We start from the raw sequence: 26294 nt of genomic DNA on the forward strand, positions 1-26294 counted from the left end.
CAGGAAAAGGGTAAGCTTGCTGGAGAGGAACGAGGGTTTTTAAGTAGCACGCAAAGTTCAGAGATAGCAGTAGTATCGATTGCATTCGAATTCGTTTTAACCTTAAATCACCGCAAAATATGTTGATATAGCTTTGCGTCGATATATTATCGTTTACGCAACATAAACACTTTTATCAACGTCTTGATTAATAATACAACAGAGGCTTTCAGCTCTTCTCTCAAATTGAAACGAGGGAGTCGTCTTTTAACTTTGGTTGACCGACTTCTAGAACATTCAATTTGTGTTGGGTTAATGGAGAAAGAGAAAGAGAGAGAGAGAGACAGAGAGAGAGAGAGAGGGTGGGGAGGGAGACCGTATTAAATTGGGCTAAGAGACATACCTTATTTTATACCCCAATTTCTTTGTGTCACACTTGGATGAAATGTATTTCCGGTTCATCACACTTAATTGGGTAGCTAATCGTATACACGAAAAGAGGTCAAGAACTCGTCTAACAAGACACTAATGTGCAGCGGTGTGTGAATTTCACAGAACCACGCATGTATAGTATAGGCAAAAGTATCCTCATGCCAGGTTGTCCTGACGAACCCCTGTAAAGAGAGGCATTAAACACTTGGGAAATGTGTCTAGAAGCTATTCATGTAGATCACTTTGCGCAGGACTTAGTCAGGGCAACCTAGCATGCGGTTATTTGCCCTAAAAGTAAACCATTACTAATTAGTCAAAAATCACATAATGTTCGCGGTCCAGATAAGATTCTATTGGTATTGCAAACCCATGATTATTTCGAGGAATGATGTCCATTTTTCAGGTGATGTTACATCTAGTAACAGTATGAAGCCGGATACTCCACTAGACTAGAAAAATCCTTCTCCTTGAATCCTGTGAGAAGAAGAGAGCACAGGAAATATACAACAACATAGTTTAATAGTTAATTAGTAAGAAGAGGATTAGATTCCTAACATTTTTACTAAGTGTTTCAGAGGTAAAATATTGTTCACCACTTATCAAGGCCCAACGGCCACTGAAGGAAAAGGGTTATTGTGTGTACAGTAATCAAAGGTATAGTGTAGCAATAGTATTGGAGAATTGGTAAGATGTCATTACTTAGGGGGCGGTTTACCAGGAATTTTTTAACGTTGGACTTGAAGACATCCAGGATGAAGTCGGGAGGGAAACAGGCAAGCGGAACAGAGTTCCACAGGCGTGCAGTTCTAAGAAAGAAGCTTTGGTCATGGTATCTACGTTTTGATTTAGGCACAGGTAGGGAGTGGGGAAAATTATTGACCATGGTTTCAGCTAGTCGGGTGTTTTTTGAGAAAGATTGGCGAGGGGGGACAAGAGAATGGAGCTCAGACGAGCACCTACCATGGAAATAACGATAGAACAATTACAGGCTCGCTACGTCTCTTCTGTGGGAAAGAGGTTGCAGGGTAGAGAAAAGGGCATCCCCCAACAAGCCACGGAGTCTATTTTGTACTCCGTCAAGGCAGGATAGGCTGATTTTTGCAGTCCCCGCCCAGATGTGGCAGCAGTACTCCATCTTTGGACACACTTGGCTCTTATATAGACAGAGAATTGCATCATTAGTGAGATATCTTCTGGAGCGGTAGAAGTATCCCACCATTTTCCCAGCGACCTTGGCCACAGACTTGATGTATGTGGTCCATTTAAGATCAGATGTAAAGGTCAAACCCAGGAGCTTATCAAATCCTGGGTCCTCCCTTAGACGAGAGCCATCCATTTCAATTGATGCCAGATGGGGATCAGAGCGTTTAATATGTAGAGATAGGAGCTTGGTCTTAGATGCATTAAAGGTAACCAGCCACCTCTTTCCCCACTGCACCACGCGCTCAAGATCAGAGGAGAGAGAATCAGAGAGAACATCGTTATTTACGGCCTTTGATGTGTTGGCATAGATGTTCGTGTCATCAGCATAGATGTCAACGAAAGATTTTAGTATGTGTTTTGGGAGATCATTGATACAGATCAGGAAGTGAGTTGGGCCCAGTATGGACCCCTGAGGGACTCCAGCATAAATACTGTGGGCCACATATTTCTGCCCATCAACTACTCTTATGAGCCTATCTGAGAGAAATGACTTAATGATAGAGAAAACATTTCCAGTTATACTGTAGCTGGAAATCTTGTGTAGTAGGCCTTTATGCCAAACCTTATCGAAGGCCTTTGATATGTTTTATTTTCAAAGCAGTTGAAAGTTCCCTTAAAATGAAGCAATATATATATATATATATGTATGTGTGTGTGTGTCTGTGTGTGCGTGTATATATATATATATATATATATATATATATATATATATATATATATATATAGCTGGCATCAATTGTGATAGTAGGCGCTCGTCTGGGTGCTTGACAAGCTTCTCGTGTTCCATTTCACATCAAGACAGAAGGCTAATCCCAGAATCTTGTCAAGACATGAGGCCTCCCCAAGACCAAGACGAGAGCCGTCCATTTCAATTGATTCCAGATGGGGATCAGTGCGTTGATGATGTAAAGATAGTAGCTTGGTTTCCCCTACTATACCACGCGCTCAAGATCAGAGGAGAGAGAATCAGAGAGAATTGATGATTTACGGCCTTTGATGTGTTGCCATAGATGGACGTGTCATCAGCATAGATCAACGAATGATTTAAGTATGTGTTTTGGGAGATCAGTGATGTAGATCAGGAAGAGAGTTGGGCCCAGGATGGATCCCTGAGGGAATCCAGTATTGATACTCTGGGTCTCTGATTTCTTCCTACCAACCACTACTCTTGTGAGCCTAACAGAGAGAAATGATTTAATAATTGAGACAATATTTCCAATTATACCGTAGCTGGAAATCTTGTGAAGTAGGACTTTTTGCCATACCTTATCGAAGGCCTTTTATATGTCAAGAGCAATTACCCTAGAAAAGAACCCTTTGTCGAGAGATTCACTAATGCGGCGAGATATAACCGTTAGCATATGTGCTGTAGATATAGCAGAACGGAAAACATATTGCATGTTACTAAGAAGGGTATGTCTGCTGAGGTGGTTGACTACTTCTCTATTTAATATGGATTCCAGCAACTCATGACACACAGGAGACTTATTAGTCTGTACTGAGAGAGATAACTTATCATCTGAATTCCTGAATACAGGGTATACTGTTGAGGTTTTCCAGGATATTAGAAAGCACTTCTCCTTAAGGCAACGCTTAAAATGTTTTGTAAGTATGGGATCAGGTTCTGGTTGAAGTTTTTTCAACACTATAATTGGAATGTCGTCAGGGCCAGTAACTTTATTGGAATCAAGATACTTGATTAGCTGGGCGACCTCACGGACAGATAATTGTATGTTGAATAGCGTGGTTTCTGTTATAGGAGGAATTACGGGGAGTTGCTGTCTTCGTCGCTTAGGGTAGAAGTAGCTGCAAAGTTCTTTGCAAATAATTTGGACTTGTCTGATGCTGACGAAATGACCTCAGGTCCATTGATGATGGTTGGGATAGAATGCACGCTTCTATTAATGATCCTGTTTACTATTTGTCAAAACTGGTGGGAACCAAGCCGCTGCTCGGCTACTTTGGATTTAACGGACTGAGCATATAGCTCTCTTGCATTTTTTTATTACTCTTTTACAGTGGTTGCTGGCAGTCCTGAAAGCAGCTTTAGTCTCAGTACATCTATTACGTTGGTAGCTATGGAAAAAGTGATTTCTGTGCGCGATAGCAGCAGCACATTCAGGGGAGAACCATGGCTGGCTGTGAGGTTTTGTTGGAATTTTTTGGATGGTATGAATCGGTCTATGTCATCAATTATTCACTCGGCCAGGTCTGATACTATACAGGACACATCCTTTTTAAACATGGAATGGAAAGATAGATCAGATATGAATGTTCGGAAGCTCTCCCACTCAACATTAAAGTATCGATATACTGTACGATGGAGAGGTACGTCTGAAGACTTATTACATGTCATTTTTATCTTTATGTTTGATGGATGATGCCATCAGTCTCTTTGGTACATCATCATATTGATGACGCCTCACTTTTATACGGGAACAAACAAGATAATGGACAAGATACGATACACACACATACATTTATATATATATATATATATATATATATATATATATATATATATATATATATATATTTATATATAAGAATAAATATAGATACATTCGAAAATCCAAATATATATTTTTCATGCAAAACAGCTCATCAGTCTTGTTACAATTTTCGTGCACCTTTTACAGACAATTTTCCAATTGCTTTCCAATCTTCCAAGAATGTGGTGTATAATGCCAATACACACACACGCACACACACACGCACGCACACGCACACACACACATATATATATGTGTGTGTATATATATATATATGTATATATATATATATATATTTAATATAAACCTCACCTGTCTATTTCAATGCATGTATATGCATGTATGTCTGCCTAAAACTTTCGACAGAGGTTACGGTTTTTCACGGGATCGGTATCGTTTTGAAGCGCAACTATTTAAACCACAATATCAAATAAAACATTAACTCCTTTAACCTAAACTGGGTATTTTTTCTACAGGGAGGGTTAGCGTTGGTTCTCTTTTTCCGAAAGTCATCCCCTCTTTTCGACTGAGTAGTCCTAATTAAAACATTCGTCAATTTGGATTTGACGATGGGCGCAAAAGCAAAGACGTCACGTTTTTTTATGTTATTTTCCTCCTTCGTGGTACGGGTTCGAGCTTGCCTGGTTACCACCACTTTTTCTTTTCTTGCTCATCACACTCGGGCAACGCCGGGCACCAGACTAGTATAATATAAACCTCAATATTTGTGTGTAAATGTGTATTTTTGGTGTTCTATATTGTGGTGCGTATAGAAAGAAAGTTTAAACAGTAAGAGAATTAACATCAGTGGGTGAAAACAATGGACGTGGCCCTGAATCGGTTAGTGCATAAAGGCGATGAGTATAGTTATCGACGCCATCAGTTATATGGACACGAATACATACAACAATATCACATTTTTAAAAAGGATACATAAACTTACCCCTCCTAAACGTTGGTCCTTATTCTTTGCCAATAAAAACGCTTTCACAGGAAGTACATAACCAGTATCTGTGAACCATATTAACAAAAAATATACTAGAAGGTGATATCAAAAACACATGACTAAATTTATTTTTTCAATAAAATTACAAAGCAAGATAAAACAAACATTGTTATAAAACCTTAAATTCAAAAAACGAAAACGAGCCTAGATATATATATATATACAGGGTGTCCGTAAAGTTACTATACAGTCTTGCAAGTTACTATACAGCCACCCTGTAATATATTAACAGTACAGTAAGATATTGTATTAAAATATTTATTCATAACAAAAGAAATAAAAAGAAATAACACCTTTATGTTTATAAAAATATCAGAAAATATTAACTATTAATACAAATATAATACAATAAAACAATAAGACTGTATAGTAACTTTACGGACACCCTGTATATATATATATATATATATATATATATATATATATATATATATATATATTTTTTTATATATATAATGAGAATAATGGAAATAGTATTCCGACAAAGAGAAATAAAAAATAACAAGGAACAAACCGAGTTATATGTTCATTAACGTTTCGTCTTTATTTCAAGGAAGTCTACAAATAAAGACGAAACGTGGACTAACATATAACTCGGTTTGTTCCTTTTATTATATATATATATATATATATATATATATATATATACATATGTGTGTATGTGTGTGTGTGTGTGTATAATGGGTAGCAAAAGTATTTGGCACATTCTTTTTTTACGTCTTTCTCGAGAAATATGAAGTTAATTTGAATTGAAATTAATATTTAATCTTTGAACTACCAATGGAAGGGAAATGAAAATATACTGAGGTGACAAATATTTATTAACAGCATATCGAATTACCCATATGCAAAAGTATTTAACACATTTATTTATATTGAGTTGCATATCCTCTGTTCTACCTTACAGCCTCCCAATGCTTTTCATAACTGCCGACTAGTTAATCACAAACACTTCCTGGTAGTTTCAGCCAGTTTTCTTCGGAAACTTTTTCAATCCCTTGATAGTCTTTGGATCTAAGAAATATTCGAAAAACTATAAAATTTTTACAGTACGGCTCTTGTAAACAATGGATATAAAAAACTAAATCAGAGTATATAGAGCCTGCAAAGAAAACACTCACATCTAGAAAAGTCCATGATAGGAAAATCATTTGGTTTACCCGTCCCTTCAATCAAATAGTTAAATCAACCTAGATAAAGAATTCTTAAATCTCATTAAGCTTCACTTCCCCTCCAACAATAATAATCTAAACAAAACAGTATTTAATTAAGCTATAGTTGCAGCAATAACTTAGAAAGAATCATAAAAACCATAAAAATAAAATTGTAAATGATAATCTAACCAGTGTAAAAAAATTAAAAAAAAAATCATTTAATTCTATCAATAAATCTATATGCCCCCTCAATCAGAACTGTCTAACGGCCTCCGTTATATGCCAAGATAACATTAGAGCAAAGGAGAACCCTACCACTAACAAATTCTACATAGGGAAAATTAGCAATACTTTCAAGCAAGGATATACTGGCCATAAGAGTTCCTTCACAATCCAAATTATGGCGATGAGACATCATTGGCTTCATATTACAGTGAACTAACAAGAAAAAACTTTAAAAAATTGCTAATTAGGATATCCTTAAAAAAACTTGCCAACCAATTAATTCCCCTTGTTTTCTTTGCTTTAATGAAAAACTCTTTATAACGAAATTAAAAGACGTTGATAAACTCTTAATTAAGAAACGGGAGACATCAATTAATTGTAGGCATTACAAATCACACGTCCTTAATCATTTACGTACTCTTCCTCTTTAAGTCCTTACGTAAATAAAACAATGTGTGAACTGTTTTATATAACGTTGTAAGTGTTACATTCGGGAATATCAGACGCTGTATGTGAGAAGTATTTTATAAAGAAGACACCACTTATCAAGGTCCGAAGGCCACTCGAGGATAAGGGTAATTGAATGCTGGGTGTTGTATAGGAGTCTTTAATGGATTAGATTGGGTAGAATTTGGATTATTTAAGGGGACGGCTCTACAAGAACTTATTTATATTGGACTTGAATGTTACTATACTGTAATCGGCCGGGAAGCAGGCTAGTGTAACAGTGTACCACAAGCTGGCAATTATAGGAAAAAATCATTCAATACTTCCCCTGCAAACACTTCCCCATTGCTTGTGAATTTTATATTTTTATCAAACTTTCTCCTTTTGAAGAAGGTGTTTCAACCCACCAAGTTAGATTGCCGCCTTAGTGCGATACAAGGTACCGGCGGTGAGACGTTGAACTGCGTTAATTTAAAGGCCTTTAAGTTATTAGTTTTTGCTAATTTAAAATCTAATTTAGAAAAAATCATTATGTCTGTCTGTCTCTTTATTTTCAAACTCTATCTCTACCGAAACTAAAATCGCAGAGCGACGCTGAGGGCCTCAAATGTTTGGATTTTTAATGGGCCGTTCTTTTATGGATCTTTAGCCGGTTAAAATAGTTTTTAAAATGTCAAAAAAGGGTCAAAATTGAAAATAAAAATCTGTACATTCATTTTAGTTTATCATTAATCAGTTCCCATGCGTTTCTACGTAGGTACAGTGGTAACGTTACGAAATTTACATGCTACGGGTTTCTTTTTTACTTTTAAAATCACCACTATAATAATATATACAAAATCTGGACAAATTAAAATATCATATTTAATCGTATTTTACAACCAGCTTAACCTGGTAATCCCCTCTTGCTAGTGTACAATATAAGTACTTGATTGGTTATGAATGAAAATTACATCGTATACTTACTTGGCACCAGTTGTAGGGTGACTTGATTGGTTATGAATGAAAATTACATCGTATACTTACTTGGCACAAGTTGTAGGGTGACTTTTTGTGGTTGTAACAGACGTTTTTTCCATGCTTTCCTGTTCTGAAATGAAACGGGATAAAAAATTAAATTTAAAAGAATAACGTAACCTAAAAGTCAACACGTACTAACATGAAAACCCATTAAAGGATGAGATTATTCGGCAAAGAGTTGAAACGTTCGTGATACACACAAAACATACCTAGATAATTGTTTAAATTGTAAAACTAAAATATATGCAATTAAGCTCACGGGTTCTGCTATTTTTAGCAATGTCTGCTTATATATATAAACATGTGTGTGTATGTGTGTGTGTGTGTGTGTGTGTGTGTGTGTGTGTGTGTGACTCACAAGAAAGTTCTTGCAGTTTGTAACTTTTAAATTCAAATGAACATATCCGGTCTCTAACAAAAAATTATTGATCGAAGTAGGCATCATCTGAATCAATATGGTAACCGAATATATTTATGCCACTAACGTAAAAATCTTGCGTTCTGGTGGCGATAAATTCGACCAAGGCGTTTTTGATATTACTTAGGCTTTTGAAACATTTCTTACGCAGAAAGCTGAAAAACGAAAAACGCTCTTTAAAATGATATATAAAGAAAGTAAAGGTATTATAATGAAAACCTATTTGAAAATACATCATTTGTCATCAAAATTTTAAATTCGGCGTGGACTTTCTCGTCAACCTCACATACATACATACATACATACATACATACATGCATACACACAATCTAAATATATATATATATATATATATATATATATATATATATATATATATATATATATACTAGCAAAAGTACCCGTCGTTTACTGGGTTCAAAAACAGCCTACAGAAAATTGACTCTGATTTATGAAAATATGATAAGTTATGAAAAGGAAGTGTTGTAAAGAGATAGCTTCGAATTTGGGAGTATCAAAACCAAAGCAAAATATCATGAAAGTAAAATAAAATAGGTAAACCCCATAATTTATTGTACCATACCTGTTCACGCTGAAACACTTATCATAATATTCTGTGGATCTATATTAAAAAAAAAAACTTGTTAGACTTTGTGACATATTTCCAATCTATGGAGGTCAGGCGCGAACGCAGACCCCACAATTTTATTATATCATCCCTATTTAAGTTAAAACATACTTATCAAAGTATTCTTATGTACATCTATATCAAAAACACTTGTAAGTATTCTTTTTTTAATTTTTTAATTTTTTTCCATACTTTGTGGACCAGGCGTGAACGCAGACCCCACAATTTTAATGAACCACCGTTCTGCCAGATAAAACATACCCATTCCTGTGTCACGATACATCTTCTATCATTATATGTAATCAGTTTTAAAAATAGTCAACCATATAGGAGTCTATTCGTGACCAGACACACACAGACATACATTCAGCTTTATATATATATATATATATATATATATATATATATATATATATATATATATATATATATATATTTACGCGCGTGTGTGTGTGTCTGTGTGTGTGTGTGTTATTTCTATCACGGTGGGTCTTAATAAAAGACAATGATTTTGTAACAATATATATATATATATATATATATATATATATATAGTCATCCACATTCAGTACTGTTTCGCTGTTTCACAGCTCATCAAAACGGTTAGAGAAGCAACTACCTCAAGCCAGGATCGAAAATCGATCACCCATACGACAGTCGGAGCTTATAAACATTGCGTTATACGGCTGCTGCTATGCGGACAGTAAATTAACAACGTTTTGACATTGTCCAAATACCTAAACTCAATTTGTTTACACAAAGAGCATATTTTCACGCGCTAATGGTAATTTGTGTATCACTATCCAAATGCTCAACCTAAGAAAGGAAGCATTATTGTCCTCCACATACAGTACTGTTTCACAGCTCATCAGTGCGGCTACACTTCAAGCCAGGATCAAAACACGATCGCTCAAACGACAGTCGAAGCTTCTGGATCAAGATATAAAAAGCGTAACATAAACGGTAGAGCATAATATATAAATAGAATTATGGAGAAGACAAAATACAATTTATATTGATTTATTTGTATGTTCAATATGGGAAACATCAATAAGAATACTGTTATGAATGTTTTTTATACCTTGACATTCGAAGCAATGTTGTGTCACCTTACTAGATTTTAAATTACGTGACTTGTATTATGCTTACCTTTTGTAGATGGGCGCTGTTGATGGATTGGAATACTTCCTCTCCGAGACAACCATTCTTTATTAAGCGATCTTTAGTGTCACACCTGGAACCACCTGCGTAGTCCTTGAAATATGAAAAACGAGAAAAAAAAAAAACAAAGTTTAAAAAAAATAAATTAAAAATAAAATTGTGTTGCGTGGTCATTAATCACTTTTATTGTATTCGTTATGATTACGATTTTTGTGTTGTTGTTGTTTTTGACATATACCGTTTTGTGTATTGTTTTGTGTTTTTTTTGTTGTTTTATTTTTGTTGCTTTTTTCTTTTCTTTTTTTTCTGAACCATGGGAATTCGAATCCAGTTCGTTTCATAAAAATATATCTGAGTTCGGATATGTCTAAATGATGAGCCCAGATGAGAGTTAAACTCGAGTCTTGGATTTCCGATTTGTTGGCTGTCGTGGCTCTTGTCTGCTGTGACGTTGTAGAAATAATTATATAATCTCTCACATTCCGAAAATTCTATAAACATTTTCATAAAACCGATATTGATCTTGTGTCTAACAAAATAATAATAAAAACATTACAGACGTTTGCTTTTTTACTCATTTCTGTTTTATCTTTCTCTTCGACATTTACATTTTATTCTATATTAGTTCCTGTTTTTTACAAAGGGTCACCACTTATCAAGGCTCAAAAGCCACTTGAAGATAACTGTTCATAGGTGCACAGTAGTTATAAGGACAACAGTGTAATGATCCTTAGTAGTGGGAATTTGTTATAATTTGATTATTTAAGGAGACGACTCAGCAAGAACTTGTTTACATTGAACTTGAATACAACCATGTTTTAGTAACCTGGAAAGAAAACGAGAGGAACAAGAGTTCCACGGGCTGGTAGTTCGAGGAAAGAAGATAATTTCATTCTTAGTTAACGTTTAGATTAAGGCACAGATAGAGAGTGGAGGAAAGTGTTGATAGTGGTTGCAGAGGACGAGTGTTTTTGTGAAAGTTTTCTAAAAGTGGACCATAGATTTACGCTCAGTGGAGAATCTGCCGTAAAATAACAATAGTCTGGAGACAAACTCGCAAAGGTTGCAGAGTAGAGAAAAGGGCAAGAACAACTGCAATATATACGTGTGTAATAATTAAAACACTATGATCAGTTACCTTTTTGCAAAGCATTTTGTGTGCCAAATATTCTAATACGATATTTAGCTCTGCAATAAGCTGAGGTTCATATCATTACGTCGCTTGTGAATTGAATACTCCCTAGAAATTGGCCTAACAAGCCTTGAGTGAATGCCGCTTCGTTCCGTATTTTTCATCATCATCATCATCATCATCATCATCATCATCATCATCATCATCATCATCATCCACTGATCACTTAAACATAACAGACCAACCGCTCGATTGACATCAAAAAGCACTACCTAACATGCTAGGTTTTGAAGCTGGTTTTGAACTGTCAAAGCAAGATCTTTTAGAAAACTTTTTTGTACTTCCGGTTTAATGGTTTATTCCTGAGGAATATCAAATAACAAATCTTTTGCAAAATAGCGATACATTTTCAGTTTTTTCTTTCTTATTCTTTTAGAATTTAAAATTCAGTTTTTGTATTTTGTTTTTAGTTTAAACTACCATTTAAGCGCGGCGTTGCCCGGGTGTTTGGAGGTATATGTTGAGCAAAACCAAAAAAGCGGTCAATTTTTGTTAAACTTTGACTCCTATTATAACCACTTAACATTCATTATTTTGGGCTCAAAGTAAGTTATTAAGTTAGATCCATGTCCAATTAACCTATATCTAAAATTTCAAGTGTTTAGACCCAAAATTGGCAGAGGAGCTTGATAGAGTTCTTAAAGGTCAAATCCTTTAACCTTGACCCCTTAACAGCCAAATTTTTGGCCGAAAATGGATTACAAAGATTTTCCTAAATCTCAGTATCCTGTAGATCAAATTTCGATTCTATAGATTGAAAATTGACAGAGTTATTACGTAGGGAAATGTACGCAGACACACACACAGACCAGTTCACTTTTATAGATATATAGATTTTTTCATTTGTCGATATAGCATTGACATTATGTTAAAAATACATTTAATTATAAAACGTTTATTTAGGACTTGCCGAATTAATCCGGCGTTGCCTGGATAAATGCTTATTGACTTATTGATTGTCAACTGTATTTCGGAAATAGGTTGATCGTTCCAGATACTTTGAATATACAACGTGTTGTATATTAAAAGTATATTCAAATCATTAGTGGCAGCCATAGCCGCAGTATCAAACGCAAACTTTCTCTTACATTTTTGTACTATTTTTTAAATAATGTTTGTGAAATATATCACTATGTTATCTTTATTATCATCAGCCCTTCGGTGTCACAACAACAAGTTAAAGAAAGCATACATAAAATTCGTTTTATAGAACTGTCTGCCCGTGAAACATTGTTTCGCTGGCCTATTTTCCTAGATAATTACATGACCGTCTTCAAGTCCAATGTAAACAAGTTTTTAGTTAAGCAGTCCCATTAAATCATTAAAGTACACATTCCACTATCTACTACTACGTTGTTGTCAGAAGGATCACTGTACACCCGTTAACCCTTATCCTCGATTAGCCGTCGGGCGTTGATAAGTGGTGACTTCCCCTGTAAAGAAATGCTGCTTTAGAGATTATTTCTTTTCAGAGGGTTATTTTTGTCTGAAATTTTGATTTTTAATTAAACTGCATTTATATCTAAGACGAATTAACATTAGGAAATAACATCATTGGAATTGTGTGCTTTTAGATTCTTGTAATCGTTGTGAAGTAGTAGAATATATGATGTCGAAACTTACCGGCGAGAGACACCAGCCACAAGTGCCATTAAATTGTATACACGACCCGCAAGTGAACTGCGCCCTACAGCCATTGGTTCCATGCACTACAAAAGAAAGCAGAAATTTCAGTCAAATATTGAGCTGCAGAACTTAAAAGATAAGAGATGATTTCAAAATAAGTTGTCTATGGCAAACATGTTCTGTGAAATACGCAATATCTGTGGAGTAGGTCATTTATTGGTGGGCGGGACATCTGTTGTATCACATTCTGTTCTTATTTACTTGCATCCGCAGGACGAGCGTTTGGTGTGGGGAAAAATATCTCTCTCTAAAAGGCACGCTGGATTGGGACGACAAATAAAATTTGCCTTAGTCTGGTCCCTTCTTTGTGCAGGGGTTGAATGGATAATAAATTTGATTTCAGCTAGAAGGCTGACAGTGACGATAACGAAGACGAGGACGATGATGATGATGATAATGACGACAATGATGATGCCAATTATGATGCTGTTGCTGTTGATGATGATGATGACCAAGGTAATGATGATGATGATGATGATGATGATGATGATGATGATGATGATGACGATGATGATGACTATCTTGTTTGGAAGCTGATTGTACTAAATGAAGACTTCTCCATAAGTTGTTAATCTTAATGAATAAACATCGACAAACGATCACCATTTTTAGATGATTTTATTCGTGCCTTGTGAAGGTTAAAAGACAAAACCTCAGATCGTCTTTACATCACATTTTTACATCTCATTTTATACTTTCGATCCGCTCCAAGTTGATTTCTCGTAAAAAAAAAATCATTCCTAACTTCGTCAATGACGTAACTCATCACATGATTTCCATATCCGCTTTCTTCTTTCACACGTTTGCAAACCTGACCTATCGACTGAGATAAGCGATCATTAAGCCTGCCATTGAAACCTTCCAAATATCACCACGTTTGCTTGCAGTATGTATTTATTTGCTTCCCCATTGAGCAAATTATGCACAAGGCCGTTTTTTAATGTGGAGAGAGAACGAGGGGGGAGGTAAAAGGGGGACAAGCTCCCGAGAGGTGGGAAATGGAAGCTGGATAGTAACTGTTGGTATGAAGGGTTGCCCCTATATTGACCCACATATGGTCTTTGCTTGCAGTATCTGCCGGAACAGATACTACACTTTGATCCCGGACCGAAGGCCAGGAACAACAGAAAAAAGGAAAGCCTCTTTTCTCAGGTCGCTAGTTTATATATATATAATATATATAATATATAATATATATATATATATATAAGATATATATATATATATATATATATATATATATATATATATATATATGTGTGTGTGTGTGTGTGTATTGGCAACTTCTGTCTCTTGAGACAAATCATTCTGCACTTACTTAGCGTCTGCTGTGTATAAATATTCCAATTTAGATTAACAAATGCCGCGGTAGGAATGGTGGGGATGAAGTTATGGAGTGTATCCTCCTTACGGCAATAAAAATTAGAATGTAACGTGACCGTTACACTTTAACCGTGTCGTTACCTTTCAATCTCTCGGCCCGCAGACTATGTTGGTAGAGTCGCAAGAACAAACAAACAAGAAAAGGCATTTAAAAACTACGATTCATAATTTTCATGAATACAAAAAAACATTTATTCCACTAATTTCCGACAACGCACTTCACTGTCTTTCAAAATATCACTCACGCGTCGAACATGTCTACCGAGACGCTCTTTTACGCACGTATATCTGTCGTCACTTGCATGTCCGTCTTTCGATGAGGCGGCGAATATTCTCTCGTGCCTCATACGAAGCAAATACGTCCGATCGCGTCCTTCGCTCGACCACGTGTTGTCCGTTTTTGCCCTTTCTTTTTCTATGTCCTTACCGTGACGTAAGCGCATGTTGACTTACCAAATTTGCATATATGCTAAGCTGACTGCCGCTGCTAATATTTTCGCTAGTCAGCTATTATACGCGCTATGTTACAAGAAAATATATGTTAGGGGAATTTAGCTATGAAAATAAGTTGTAGGTACCAAGTAAGCATAAAACAGAAAAATGAAACCATCAGAAGCAATAAAAAGAACAAAAGTATTAACAGTAATTAACAATAATAAAAGTAGTAATAGTCGTAATATTATTTAACAATGTAAGCGCTTTGTCGGTATAGGTATTATTTAGCTTCTATATTTGTGAGAGATTTGTCGGTATACATTCGGAGAAGCGGTAAAAAAATCCTGTTATAACGTTATGTCTGATAGGGTTAATATCTGAAGAAGAAAACGAACAATGTTGCTAGTGTAAGCTTCTGTATATGTAATAGCTTCTCCGTGATAACAAAATGATGCGGCGATATCAGTGTTTGTAAGAGGTAAAATATTTGCTACTGCCTTCGTGGGATTATGTAACCGAGAGACTGAGGCACGGAGTGCCAATTATTTGGGGGAATTTTTTTTTGTTACATTTTCACTCCAAACAATTTGTCGGATTTTCGAGGGGATCTACGTCGTGGGGTCACAAATATCTGCAGTTCGCCAGAGCGTGCACCATTAAAATACTTGTAGAATAGGCAGAGAGATGCAACGTTGCGTCTATGGGACAGAGGCTGAAGCTTAGATGCCAGTTCCGGGCCTATCAGATTGGCGACTTTCTTTGAACCTTGTCTAGGAGCGAGAGACTAGTAGCAGATGCACCAACCCAAATGTGACAGCAATACTCCATACATTGGCGAATGGTGGCCTTATAGAGGTACAGGATACTTTCGGGTGTTAGAAGTTTTCTAGCACGGTAGAAAGAGCCCACCTTCCTTGCACCGGCCCTGGCAATGCCCTCGATGTAATTGTTCCAACTCATGTTTCCTGTGAACGTTAGGCCAAGGAGCTTGAGAGACGTACTCTCAGATAAAGAGTCGTTGGCCATTGCTATAGGTGGTAGAGAAGGTTTCTTGTAATTATTGAATGAAACCAGTTTTGTCTTGGTGGCATTAAACGTTACCATCCATTTTTGTCCCCATTCCACTACTGATTGGAGGTCATCCTCTAGTGTTTCTGCCATTACTTTAGATATATGTTCATTTGTTTTCCTGTCGTGCCTGCTTTAGAGTGTGGTGTCATCAGCATATATACCCATCTCAGAGGCAATTTTGTCGGGGAGGTATTAATTAATATTAGGAATAATAGAGGTATAAGGATAGACCCTTGGGGCACTCCCGCATTTATATCATATTGTTTAGATGCATGACCGTCGAAGACAACCTGGATTTTTCTCTTATCTAAGAAGGATTTAATTATGTTAAGTATTCTACCAGTGATACCGTATGATCTAATTTTCCTGAGAAGACCCTCATGCCATACCCTGTCAAAAGCCTTAGATATAGATAGAGCTACCGCTCTGCCCTCCCCCGCTTTGTCCAGTGAATGGTATGTACTTTCAGAGATTACAGTGAGGATGTCTGCTGTGGAACGGGCTTGTCTAAATCCATATTGTTTGTCAGTCAGAAGTTTAGCATCTGTAAGAGGAGTGACACTGGCCCAAAGCCAGACCGGCCCGCGCGCCCTCCGGGGCCCGGGTGACATGATCAAAGTGTAGCATCTGTTCCGGCAGATGCTGCACTTAAGATAATTTGTACCAGTCAATGGAGGGGAAACCCTCTATACTGGGACAATTATTATTTTTGGTAACCAGAGTGCCCCCTTTTTGCCTACTTTTAGGGGAGCTGGTTTTTACCTCACATTAAAAACGGCCTTGTGCCTAATTTGCTCAGTGGGGGAGCAAATAAATACCATCTGTGAGAGGAGTGACTAGAGCATGCTTTATTATGTTCTCAAATATTTTAGTGAAAAGTTGGACGAGGCTAATCGGGCGATAATTTGATGGGTCAGTTCTTTTGCCAGAATTCTTGAATACTGGTACCACAGAAGCAGTTTTTAAACAGTCCGGAAAGCAAGATTCCTTAAGGTAGAGTTTGGAGAGAACTGGAGCTACTTCGACTGAGCATTTTTTTAATAGCTCAGCTGGGATGATATCGGGCCCATATGCTTTTGAAGTGTCAAGATTTTTTATGATAGCATGCACCTGAGCAGTGGCGATTTTTAGATCGTCTAGCGTGGCGTCTGTCTGCAAAGGAAAGTCAGATAGGGGGTGGTTGGAAGGGTCCAGTGTGGAGTTTGAGGCAAACCGACTGGCAAGCATATTAGCCTTCTCGGTTACTGAGCAAACAATCATGTGATTGTTTATTAGTGGGGAATTGTTGATTGCCCATTATTTACTATACTGTTGTAGATTTCCAGAAGTCACGAGTTCCTAATTTTTGCGGTTCGATGCGTTTTTTAGTGGTTTCATTAAATTTTCGCTTAGCTGTCGCTATTTCTTTCTTAATGTTACTTCTAGCTTCTATAAAATTCTGTCTGTTTGAACTGGACTTATGTCGGTTAAATCCCCGGTATGACTGCTGCCTTTGAGCAATGGCAGTTGCGCAAGTAGAAGTAAACCATTGGGGAGAGTGGGCCTTGCTATAGAATTTGTGCACTGTTCAGCTGGAATGGAGACAAAATGTGCATTTTCACTCGAGAATTTTAGGTTGCAATATTAACTTGGAATCATAAGTGCGAAATATTTACCTCTTTCGCTTCCTATAAGTTCGATAGTTAAAGAGAGAAAAATATCATTATTTTAATATCTACGAAGATATACATATTACATAAGTTTCATCGGTACACATTACATGAAGAACAAAGTGAGTCATCATCTTTAATTTTGAAACATTTAGAAAAAGGAATAAAGGTGTTTAATATAATAAAATTCTCTAATGCCATCTTATGGCTGACATTTTGAATGGAAAAGTGTCGTAATGGGCGCTATGTTCAGATTTAAAATTAGTCATACGTAATAATTATGTGCCTTGATCTTGGCGGTTTATTTATGTTGAACAGGCTCCGAGTGTTTGGCTCCAGTCGAACAAAACTTTATTTGTCGAGGTAGGGGATCCTGGTGGGAGAGGTGGTGGGGTCAGAACAGACACAATGGTGTAAAGAAAAGCGGAAATTAAAAGAAGATCTCATCACTCGAGTGATTTCAATATAAATACATTTTTTTATATAAAGTGCAGAGAGGCGGAAGAAGTTGATAGGAAATATCATGTGTCAATGAAAAGATCCAAGTTTTATGAGTTGTGTAAGGTGCGTATCAAATTCAAAGAGTTGAACTCACAATCAGAAAAAGTTGACCTTCAAATTAAAAAAAATATAAATCCCATTGAAATTTAAAACTTGATTTCAACTCAGAAAAACTTGAATTCAAATTTTAAAAATTCAGGATTAAATGAAAATTAAAATTCAAATGCGTGAGCCAACTTTAAAATTCAGAGTTGACAAATTTATCTTTAATTTACCTTTGACAACTAAATATTATCGTTTACTAGCCAAATAGAAAAGTTACTAGCCAAACCCACGAGATTTTTGGAATATGACATCTTTGTTCTGTGACGATTTTTTTTACATGGTAGTCACCACTTATCAAAGCCTGGAAGCCACTCGGGGATAAGGGTTATTGCGTGTGCAGTAATTATTGAGATAATATCGTCGTAATCGTTAGTAATGGAGATTTTATAAATTGGATTACTAAAGGGGGCGGTTTATCAGGAATTTGTTTATGTTGGACTTGACATCCAAGGTGTAGTCACCTGGGAAACAGGCAAACGGAAGTGAGTTCCACAGGCGTGCAATTCTAAGAAAGAAACTTTGTTCATGGAATCTACGTTTTGATTTAGGCACAGATAAAGAATGAGGGATATTATTAACAATGGCTTAAGCTAGACGGTTGTTTTCCATGAAAGATTGGCGAGGAGAGCAGAGATTTTAGCTCAGACGAGCACTTGCCATGGAAATAACGATAAAACAAAGACAGGCTCGCAACGTCTCTTCTGTGGGAGAGAGGTTACAGGGAAGAGAAAGGCCATCCCTCACTAAGCAACGAAGTCTATTTTCTACTCTGTCAAGGCAGGTTAGGCTGTTTTTAGCAGCTCCTGCCCAGATGTGACAGCAATACACTATCCTTAGACGTACTTGGCTTTTATTTTATTATGTACATAGTATTCTTTTTAATATTTTTTAATAATTTAAAAGAATGATTTGTAATAATTTTAGTAATTCTAAATATACACCAAATTTTCTATTGATACTTGAAGGTATGCACAGAGAGAAAGCTACACATGCCTTCCCATAGTGACTTGGTTCACAATACATTATAGTCTACATTGCACTGTAGAGAACGTACTGTTCTTTTTGTTAAATAAATTTTCTATATATAATGTCTTGAATCAAAGTTTAACATTAAAAACTAAAGTACCATGCTTCAATTCATTTCGTATACGCTCCTGTCATATCAAAGAACCTACTGTTGTCTTTATATGTCAAACCCTACTACTTGTGCAGTGGTAATTGCTTAAATTTAAGTTTAAAATAAAAAAGTAAAGTATAATGGTGCAATTGTGATTTAAACAGAAACATTCCTTTTGAATGATCCCCTGTCATATCAAAGAACCTACTGTTGATTTTATATGTTGCGTCTTTTGTCTTGTGCGGTATTAAAACTTATCAAATTCACTGTTGATGTTAGGCTGCATTAGGTGGTAACTTTTTATTTCATCGGATTATTTCGATTATTGATACTTATCGAAGGCATTCCGATGCAAAACCTATTTAAGAACACTGCCTGAAATATTCTTATTTATTATATCTGAAAATAATATTTTACTTTTAGTATTAATTATTTATGAAAACAATATTCGTAAAGGGTTTGTATTACAATCAACACAGGTATGAAAATGTTGTAAAAAAGCAACAAATATATAAAAACAAATATTATCAAAGGCAGGATAAATTGCTTTTCTACATAACTGGATAATTTTTCAGCGTTTTTATTTAATGTAAAATGTTTATGGGTTTAAAAAACAAGTAATATTGAATGCTACCGGAGAACACGAAAAAATGGCCGCGATGTTACTTTACATCTTGAAGTCACGATAATCACTTCAAAATAAAAAAAATACAGAAAATGGTGGTAGAAACCAACTTAAAACATGCTACGGTAACTTTTTTTTGGTGTGTTTCTACAAACATTTTGTTTTATTTCTTATTTTTAAGTCTTTGCGAAGACTTCAAAGACATTTCGGCCATTTTTTTTTATTTTGTTGATTATCGTATGTTTTGACATTCGTTTTAATTTAGGTTATTAAATTAACACCGATTAATTCCGAGGAGTTGCAAAACCGAAAGTCGTTTTTAATCACTTCGACATCATCTAGCCCCTGACGTAATTGGCCGAAAATTACCGACGCAAAGTTGACGGAGATTACGTCGAAAACTGCATAAGTGATCATAAGATCATATTAAAATTCAAAAGTCTTAATTAAAATTTGAAATGTTCAAATTAAAAAAGTTTTAGTTCAATTAAAAAAAACGCAAGCTATTGGGACTGACATTCACTCTTAATTTGAAATGGAACACACGCATCAAATCTGTTTCCAATATCGCTGGAAAAATGGTTGGCTCGATCTGCTTCCTTGATATTTACAGATTTTCTTCAAATCCAATATAAACAAGTAATCAAAGACATTTATATCATTAACTACTATGAGTAATCACATAGTGTTCCTAATAATTTTATCATTATCTTATCCTCGAGTTACTTTTGACCTAGACATATAACAATAATAAACGCAGTAATATAACCTAAATTAGTACAATGTATGCATTAATAAATCTCTTATTCAAGATCGTGTGGACGTATATCTTTCTTGCCTATACGTAACTTTTATAAATGTACATTGATTCTTTATCTATTATATTTTGAAACTCAAATCATCTTGCTAGTCGTTGAAACTGTCCATCCGGTTTACAGTTGGAAAATTTCTGCGCATGCGTAAGTAAAGAATAAAAGTCATGGAAGTTTTTTTATAAATCGACAATTTTTTCGCGTTTATATATGTAAATAAAAACAAAACTGTAAATCCCTTTCTGGTATTTTTTTTACATCGGCATTTTACGAAATGTATTTGTATTTTTCTTTACAAGTTGGAATCGGTTTCAAACAAAACGAAAACAAATACGTTTACGATTTAAACTCGTTTTACAGATTAAAATTAGATCAGCTTGCCCAGTCGTTAGAATCGTGTAAATAAAAATAATACTTAGCTATCAACCCATAATAACATCAATTTTTTTTGTAAAGATATATATCTTATAGTAAACTGGTTGGGTTTAAAACGAATAAATTGAAACCATTTAATCGGTAGACCAGTTCCAAACATTTTTAAAATACGTAGAGACATTAAAAAACATGTGTGTGGGGGTCTTTATTGTCTGGTGAAAGTTGGATTTCTGTATACAGATGACATAAACCCCTGACCAGTGTAAGTTATCAGCATATCTAGAGAATCCTGGAAATTTATTTGACAGGCAGTTTGTTGCACTGATTCCCGAAATAAATAAATAATAAAAAAAAATGGGCAAAAGAAAAGCCTCGCCGAACAGTTGTTAACGTTTCTTTTTATTTTCCCCCAGAAGAAGAGATACTACTCTCGAAAATTAGGGACATCAACACTCACCATCTTATACGACATGCTTTGAAAATATCTAACCGCTTAATATTACATTATCAATTAATTATCATTAATTAATATTTTAAAGGCTGTTAACACACAAACACACCAGTGTCTATCTGTACACTACACACTCTCTGCTTTTATTTTTTTTCTTTTCGTCTTTTTTCAAATTTTCCCGCGGATTACACCCTTCTTATATAAAGGATTTTTCATTTAAACTAAGACTAAGAGCAATGATATTATCCAATGTATTTTGGATTGTTATCACTGCTCGCCATGTTTGTTTTGGCATTCAATTTTTGCACGGGCGAAAAACTTAATGCACGCGAAATTGCATATTATTTTCACTGGTCGCCATCTTTGTTTTCGCGTGCATTAAATCTTTGCGCGTTTATAGATTAATTCTGTATACTCACTTGCTCTTTTATATATTAATTATGTATACTCACTCTTCCATAGCTAGCTATAACATATATTGACTCAACGGGCCATGCGTAGTGTAGTTTACAATGAAATCTTTATTGGCCTTTACCCTAAAAATTAATGAAAAATGTAAGGTTATATATAAAAATATAAATAATTTTTTGCTTTTTTTATTCAATTTTCACTCCAAACAAGGCACAGTGCCACTTTGAAGTAGGGGGCTACTATCGGGGACGTAAGTTGCAAGGATATTATGAAGGGAGTTTGGTAGCAAGATGTCTGTTTATATTACACTTGAACTTCTGCATGTCAGTACAGTTGGGAAAGAAGAATCACGGAAGGAAGATCAACAGTCCAGCAGTTCTGGGGAAGAAACTACTGAGGTGAAAAGCTTTTTTACACCTAGAGATCTCTACTTTGAAAGGGTGGGATTTAGCTGGTTGGTGGGTTTGTCGGGAGTATTTACGTCGAGGGGACACAAGTGCTTGTAGTTCGTCAGAGCATTCACCATTAAAGTACTTGTAGAACAGGCAGAGGGATGCAACATTTCGTCAATGGGACAGAGGCTGAAGCCTAGATAACAGTTCAGAACCTATCAGGTTGGCGACTCTCTTTTGAACCCTGTCCAGGAGTGAGAGACAGGTAGCAGATGCACCAGCCCAAATGTGAAAACAGTACTCCATACATGGGAGAATGGTGACCTTATAGAGGTATAGGATACTCACAGGGGCAAGTAGTTTTCTAGCACGCTAAAGAGAGTACCTTCTTCGCAGCAGCCTTGACAATGCTCTCAATGTATCTATTCCAGTTCATGTTCCCTGTGAACGTTAGGCCGGGGAATTTAAAGGTAAAGTGTTATTGGCTATTGCTATTAGTGGTAATTATATTTTAATTAGTTTTCTAAAAGCCTCCACACCCGGCAATATTCCAATATGATTCCAACCAGGCAACGCTGCATAAAAACAACGCCCAAAATATATTGAAGTTTAACCGTACACTCTCAATCCATCCTCTTTTTTTCTCTCACTAAGCAAATGATTGACCTGCTTTCTTTTTGGTTCTAAACAATGCAGAAAACAAGGGACGGTCAATTGCACTGGGAAGTAATTTTTTTTATTTTTCTTTTACTTCTTGATTGATGGATACATTTCAACAACTGATTTAGATAATTTTTGCATTGCTGAACCAGAAAATTGCATCATGTTCCACTAAATCAAATTAGGTTTTTGTGTTTTGTGGATTTAAAAAAAAAATCACACCTTATGACAAAAGCTGATTACATTTTGTTGCATTACCACCTGATTTTTGCTTACACGAATCCTAAATATGTTTTTAAGAGAAAAAATGTTTCCGAAACAACATATATATTGATTAACTGATAGAATCCTCGATTACTGTAAACTGAATCGTGAACATCGATAAAGGTAAGTTCACGTAAATTGCATGTTGCTTCAGCATTGTTCAAACTTAAGAGCTTAATCTTCCGTTTCTTCGAAATCCTTGAATGCTCAGCAGCAGGGGGGGTCTCTCTTCAGATTCGAACAATAGTCAGTTATCATAACTGCGTTGCAGCGACCCGATAGCTGGTCTTCATTTCTTTCAGGTAATGATGAAATCTTTTCCTGCTCGTCACACACTGAACCCAGGGTCTCAGGAAACCGATCCATGTGTGAAAACAGGTTAGGTATATTGACGCTTATGTCGCAGCTTAGGATCCTGAAAGTAATCAGCATGTTGTTGACAAGTTCTGCGTAGTTTGTGACCTTATTGCGACCAAAAAAGTTTTTCACTGCCAGCACAAGTGTCTTCCACGCTTCCGGTTTCATTTCATACATTAAGTTTTCGAGGTCTGCATTTTTGATGAACTGCCGGATCTAAGAACCGTCAAAAATGCCAACTTTTAACTTCTATATAGTCAATCAAGGAAAAGCCTGACACAAGTAAGTGAATCAATCATCATCCTTGTTCAGAGCCTTATGAACTGCTTGATTAAGCTGAGTGTGATGTGCAGCAGTGACGAACAATCTGTGTCTGTCCACCAGAGAGTCGCTGATAACCTTTCTGCTTTGCAAGGGACGAATTTCTCGCGTACAGTCCAACCCTTCTACGTGCATGTTAAACATCAATATTTGGAAGATTTAGAGGTTTTATGGCTTCAAACTGATCTCTTTTCGATGTAATCACCTAAAAATATCAGACCTGACTATTTCTTGTCTTTAAAATAATCATTCCCAATCAAAACAATTATTTGAACATGGCATTTTACTCCAACCATCTTCTAAAATGCTCTACACATGCGTACATGTGAAGAAAAACTGTGATTTTTGGATTTGGTACTTCAGATTTGCCCTTAATTAGCTGAAAAAAAACGCAGACAACGAAGTTTTTGTCGACCAGTGTTTTTATAAAAGGGTTAGCGAGTATTATAAAAATATTTTCCGTCTTCTTGTTATGTTTTTGCTCTGCCCCCGACTGGCAATAAATTTATAAAATGTTATATTTATGAAGAATAAAATTGAATTTGTAAACACTTTAGGTACGATAGCCGCCTGGAGTAAATGCGGTATTGTGGTAACTGCAATGATCCTAACCCAAAGTAGTAAATTCAAATAACTTATTGTAGATGAAGGGTGTCCAACGACTGCTATTTTCACAATATTTGTTACATTGTATTTTTAAAACTTATAGCAAATAAAATATTCAAAGTGTTTCCCTTTGAAAGAAAAGATAACTTTATGAAGAAATTCAAATTATCGGGGATATTTAATGTAGACTAGTACAATATATGAAATGATTTCGAAAGTTATATGAAAAAATCTGATTTATATGTTTTTTTTTTAATTTTTTTTTTTTTTTACATAGGCGTCACCACTTATCAAGGCCGATAGGCCACTCAAGGATAAGGGTTAAAGAGTGTAGAGTAGTCAAAAGGACAATATAGTAATCGATAGTAATGAAAGTTCGGTAAATTTGTTAACTTAAGTGGAACGGCTCATCAGAAACTTGTTCACGTTGGACTTGAAGACAACCATATTATAGACAGCTGGAAAGCAGGAAAACGGAAGACAATTCCACAGACGTACAGTTCTAAGAAAGAAGCTTTGATCATGGAATCTATGTTTAGGTTTAGGCACAGATAAAGAGTGTGGAAAATTATTGATAATTTTTTCAGCTAGTCTAGTGTTTCTTGTGAAAGTTTGACGAGGGGGGACCATAGATTGAAGCTCAGTTGAACACTTTCCATGAAAATAACGATAAGGCAGAGACAAACTCGCAACATCTCTTCTGTGAGATAGAGGTTGCAGCGAAGAGAAAAGGACATCTCCCACCAGGCCAGGAAGTCTATTTTGAACCCTATCAAGGCATAAATGTCGTTGTTATAAAGAAGAAGCGAGTTGAAGTTCTTTTGTATTCTTCGCTGCAGTTTTTAATATCTGCTCTTAAAAAAAATTGTCTCACTTACTTTGCTATATTTTGTTTAATGAAACTTTACTATCCTAATGCACATATCCAAATATTTTTTTCTCTCTCTCTCACACACACACACACACACACACACACACACACACACACTCCATTTTTCTCTTTCTCTCTCTCTTTAAGAAAAGAAACTATGTACAAACAGAAACGCGATCTCATGCCTACATACCGCTACGAGCGGATGACGTAATTTTTCAGTTAACAGGTTTTGTCTTTAGGTAGCCACGTCTGGAGGTGTTGCCTGCATCTTGCGTCAAAGCGAGCACCCTCACCGATCCGCAGTTGAACCATTGGTCAAGATCAAAGTGTAGTATCTGTTCTTCAGATGCTGCACTTCCATTTCTTGTTCTCTTTCGGTGGAGGATCAGTCCTTCACGACTGAGACAATTTTTTTATTTTTGTACCTTTTCTCCACCTTAAAAAACGACCCTGGTGTCTAACTCTGTCCCGTGGGGAGGCATAGTAAATAGGTACTTTAAGATTCAGCGAATTCTGGTTTCGGCGAGGAATATCAAAACACGACTGTTCCAACCACACGTACACTGTAGTCTTCTTGTTCGAACCTGCAGAAAAAAAATATTTCTGCAGGACGTTTGATGTAAATAAACTAGTGAAAGTTCCTTTTAATGTGTGTCTTTGTTGTGCTGATGCCAGTGTAAGTAAAACTTGCGGTGAATGCTCTTTTACGGTTGTTTTAAAAATTGAAGGGAAATTTCAATTTCGTTCAGTTTTAAATTTGATACATGTTTACATTACGTCCAACTCACCGTTCACATTCGACATGTAAACTTGTAAAGGTGTTCGGGTATGCTGACAAGGTT

At 35.8% G+C, this 26294-nt stretch overlaps 1 protein-coding gene across 1 annotated transcript in view; it reads right to left on the bottom strand.

Annotated features, from left to right (window-relative positions):
- LOC145254717 (uncharacterized) overlaps positions 1–26294 on the bottom strand; it is a 281182-nt gene that overhangs the window by 216065 nt on the left and 38823 nt on the right. The window contains exons 3-6 of the mRNA XM_080113438.1: positions 12981–13066; positions 10154–10258; positions 7965–8028; positions 5050–5117 (exon numbers count right to left, since the gene is read on the bottom strand). Of these exons, the coding sequence (XP_079969564.1) occupies positions 5050–5117; positions 7965–8028; positions 10154–10258; positions 12981–13066 (323 nt within the window). The remainder of the gene's footprint in view (positions 1–5049; positions 5118–7964; positions 8029–10153; positions 10259–12980; positions 13067–26294) is intronic.

Source organism: Euprymna scolopes, chromosome 30 (assembly GCF_053919585.1).
Source record: "Euprymna scolopes isolate OS-2025 chromosome 30, ASM5391958v1, whole genome shotgun sequence".
Taxonomy (NCBI): Eukaryota; Metazoa; Mollusca; class Cephalopoda; order Sepiida; family Sepiolidae; genus Euprymna; species Euprymna scolopes.